Here is a 3,255-nt window from a genome sequence, read left to right on the forward strand (position 1 = left end):
AACCGTCAAACAAGTAAATTATCGATACCTGCTGTATGAACTTTATTTAAATTATTCTTTTGGTGACCACGATGACGAGTACTGCACAAAAGATAACTAAACGAGGTCCAAACAGGTTTTACACGATACAAATCTAAAGTTACTTTACTCTCTAACAACTGACCACGATAACGAGTACTAGATGTTTGAGAGTGAGATATCTTTAACCTAGGCAAAGTCTTACTCTTTCTCGACTGACCACGATAACGAGTACTGGACAAGAAAGTAAGTATTACAGTGTCTTACTATCTTTTTCAAAAGTGTTTACACACAAGATAAAATACTCTAAAATAGTTGTAAAGAAAAACAGTAACACTTGGTTAAAAGAATTAAATATAATATATAAAAGAATATCAAAAAACAAATAATTAAAGGAAACGTCAAATACTGCTTGTTAGCCACGACAATGCGTGAACCAAAAACTGAACAGCCCCGCTCCCGTCACAGACGTCGCCTTATGTAGTCGTAGCAATTTTGCTGATTCGGCTTGATTAAATTTTGCATCACTGTTTTGATTTTTATAATTTTATTATGTATATGTACAACAATAGTTTTTGGATCCAAACAAAAACAAATTTACATATAAATTTGATGTAAAATTCTTATTTTTTACAGTTTAGGTATTTATTAAATATTAATAATAATAAATTATCCCTAAAACATTCTGTAATCTGTATAAAAGTATATTTTGTGTCTTAAATATTTAGAGGGTTTTAACTTAAAATTATTTATTTGGGGGGGGGGGGGGCTAAGTTCCCGTAAGCCCCCCCCCGATCTCCGCCTGTGGTTCGATTTATAGAATTTGAAAATTACTGATCTCAAGCACAGTACTGTATTATCAATGTGTATATTCCATCTCAAATTAGAATCAATAATAATACCCAAATACTTTGTACGTGTTACCCTTATTATTTCTTGACATTTGCAAGTATTAGAGTTAATACTTAGGTTAGTTTTTTACTGTTTAACTCTTGGAATACTCTATTTAAACCTGTTGTAGTTTTTTCTTTTACAGTTTCCAAAGACTTTCCCGAAAAAAAAAGGCAAGTGTCATCAGCATAGATAACCACTAATCCACCCGTATTTAAGTCACCAATAGTAAAATATAAATAAAATTGGTCCTAACACACTGCCTTGTTGTACTCCACAATCAATTTTTTTTTTACAACTTAATTCCCTATTTACTGAAACTAATTGTGTTCTATTTTCCAGATAGCTAGAAAACCAGCTTAGACTTTCCTCATTTATTCCAAAACCTGGCAAAATATTAATCAATTCCCCATGGTCTACAGTATCGAAAGCCTTAGCCAAGTCCAAAAATATGCTACAACTTTTTCATTACTATCTAATTTTTCATAAATACCTAAATTGTGTTATTGAATATAAAGCATTAATGGTACTCCTGCCCGGTCGGAAGCCAAACTGAAATTGGGATAAAAGTTTATATTTTTCTAAGTAAGAGATTAGTCTAGACTTAACTATTTTTTCAAGAATCTTAGAGAAATTGCAAAGCATAGATATTGGTCTGTAATTAGACATGTTATCTTTACTTCCTGATAGTAGTATAAATTTTCCGATCCTGGGACCACCACCACCACACCACAACCGCATCACCACCACCACCACCTCTCCTCTTCACCACCACCGCCACTGCCACTCCTCTTCACCGCTCAGCCGATACCACCACACCACCACCACCTCTCCTCTTCACCGCCACCGCTACTGCCTCTCCTCTTCACCGCTCAGCTAATACCACTGCCACCACCACCACCACCACCGCCACCGCCACTCACCACTTCACCCGGCCAGGGATGACCCACCCCTGCTACCTCATTTGCTGCCAGCCACAGCAGTAGGTTGGGCTACGTAATACCTATATTATATATATATAAACACATTATATACCTAATCAATACCACTAAACACATTATATACCTAGCCCCCCACCATACATAGTATAACAATTAATAGTTGAGTGTGTAAATATTCAGTCACAGTTTTGATTCAACAGTGTCAAGTCTCATAGTATTGCTATAACAGTGTTAAAATGGCAGGACCAATAAGTGAAATGAAACGGATTGTTCCACGCCGATATAGCTCCTACAACTCGGCGGTTGGCTACATCGACTTGCGGCGTATAGGACGAACGGTTACCCCAAATGAGTACAACTTTAGCGTAAGGCTTTATAAACACGTTTATTCTACGCTTAACTAAAACGGGCGCCCAAGAATAAAATACTGATATGACAATAGCGGCTGTACGATTTACAATGATCGCGCCAGTTTAAAGGTTACAAAATTACATTCATACAAAGATGACCTGGTTAGAAATAACATGCCGCGGGACTGCTTCACCACTTTCCTCCTCCTTCGGACTCTCTATCGTAATGGCAGGAACAGGGCCGGTCTGGATCACTCTCAATGACAATCGTCGATGGCCGGAACAGGGCCGGTCTGGATCACTTTCAGTGACAATCGTCGATGGCCGGAACAGGGCTGGTCTGGATCACTCTCAGTGACAATCGTCGATGGCTGGAACGCCGCACGGGGTGTATGACAATGACACAGTGAGCCAAAAGGAAAACAACACAGGCTCGGGGTGGTGAAGGACAACGAGTTGCGTCCAACTCGACCGCACACAAAAGACAAAAACGACAGACTCCAAGCTCGACCGTATTCGCAAAACGGCGGCGTACAGCGGCGTGAGGTAGGGGTAGGGGAGGCTCTCGAGCTTCGGCGCTGGCAGGACGAACCGGTTTTACGCTTGCGCGGCGCGACGACCGTTCCGTGTTCAAACACGGATATACAAGTATGTTGCACCTCTATCGCCATCAGAACTTATTGATTGCAGTAATTTTACAATCGACTTTGAGAATCGAATATTCTTAAACGCCGGACTCGACCCGAAAGATCAATTTAATATTGTACTGCGAATAATTACACCGTCGTGATATCTAAATATATCTTCAGACTTTTTGAAACGCATTTATTCACTGATGGGTAATATTTTATCACACATTCTCGATGCCGCTGTAAAATATAGAAAAATCATTTTTTTGGAAGATGAATTCGTTTTGTTAACAAGTATGGTATATAAAGGAGAGCATGTGTTGGTCATAGAGTCCAAAAAAACCAGCGGATGTAGAATCATATTAACTCGTAGAGATCTTATGACCAGTGGCGTATCCAGAATTTTTTTTTTTTTGGGGGGGGGGG

The 3,255-nt window shown here is 39.1% G+C and overlaps 1 protein-coding gene across 1 annotated transcript in view; it reads right to left on the bottom strand.

Moving 5' to 3' along the window:
- Window positions 1-1,781: 1,781 nt before the first annotated feature.
- LOC111040862 (52 kDa repressor of the inhibitor of the protein kinase-like) overlaps window positions 1,782-3,255 on the bottom strand; it is a gene marked incomplete at its 5' end in the record, with an annotated part of 3,481 nt that continues 2,007 nt past the window's right edge. Inside the window, one exon of the mRNA XM_022324926.1 lies at window positions 1,782-1,901. Within this exon, the coding sequence (XP_022180618.1) occupies window positions 1,782-1,901 (120 nt within the window). The remainder of the gene's footprint in view (window positions 1,902-3,255) is intronic.

The sequence above is a fragment of the Myzus persicae genome, unplaced genomic scaffold (assembly GCF_001856785.1).
Source record: "Myzus persicae strain clone G006 unplaced genomic scaffold, MPER_G0061.0, whole genome shotgun sequence".
Lineage (NCBI taxonomy): Eukaryota > Metazoa > Arthropoda > Insecta > Hemiptera > Aphididae > Myzus > Myzus persicae.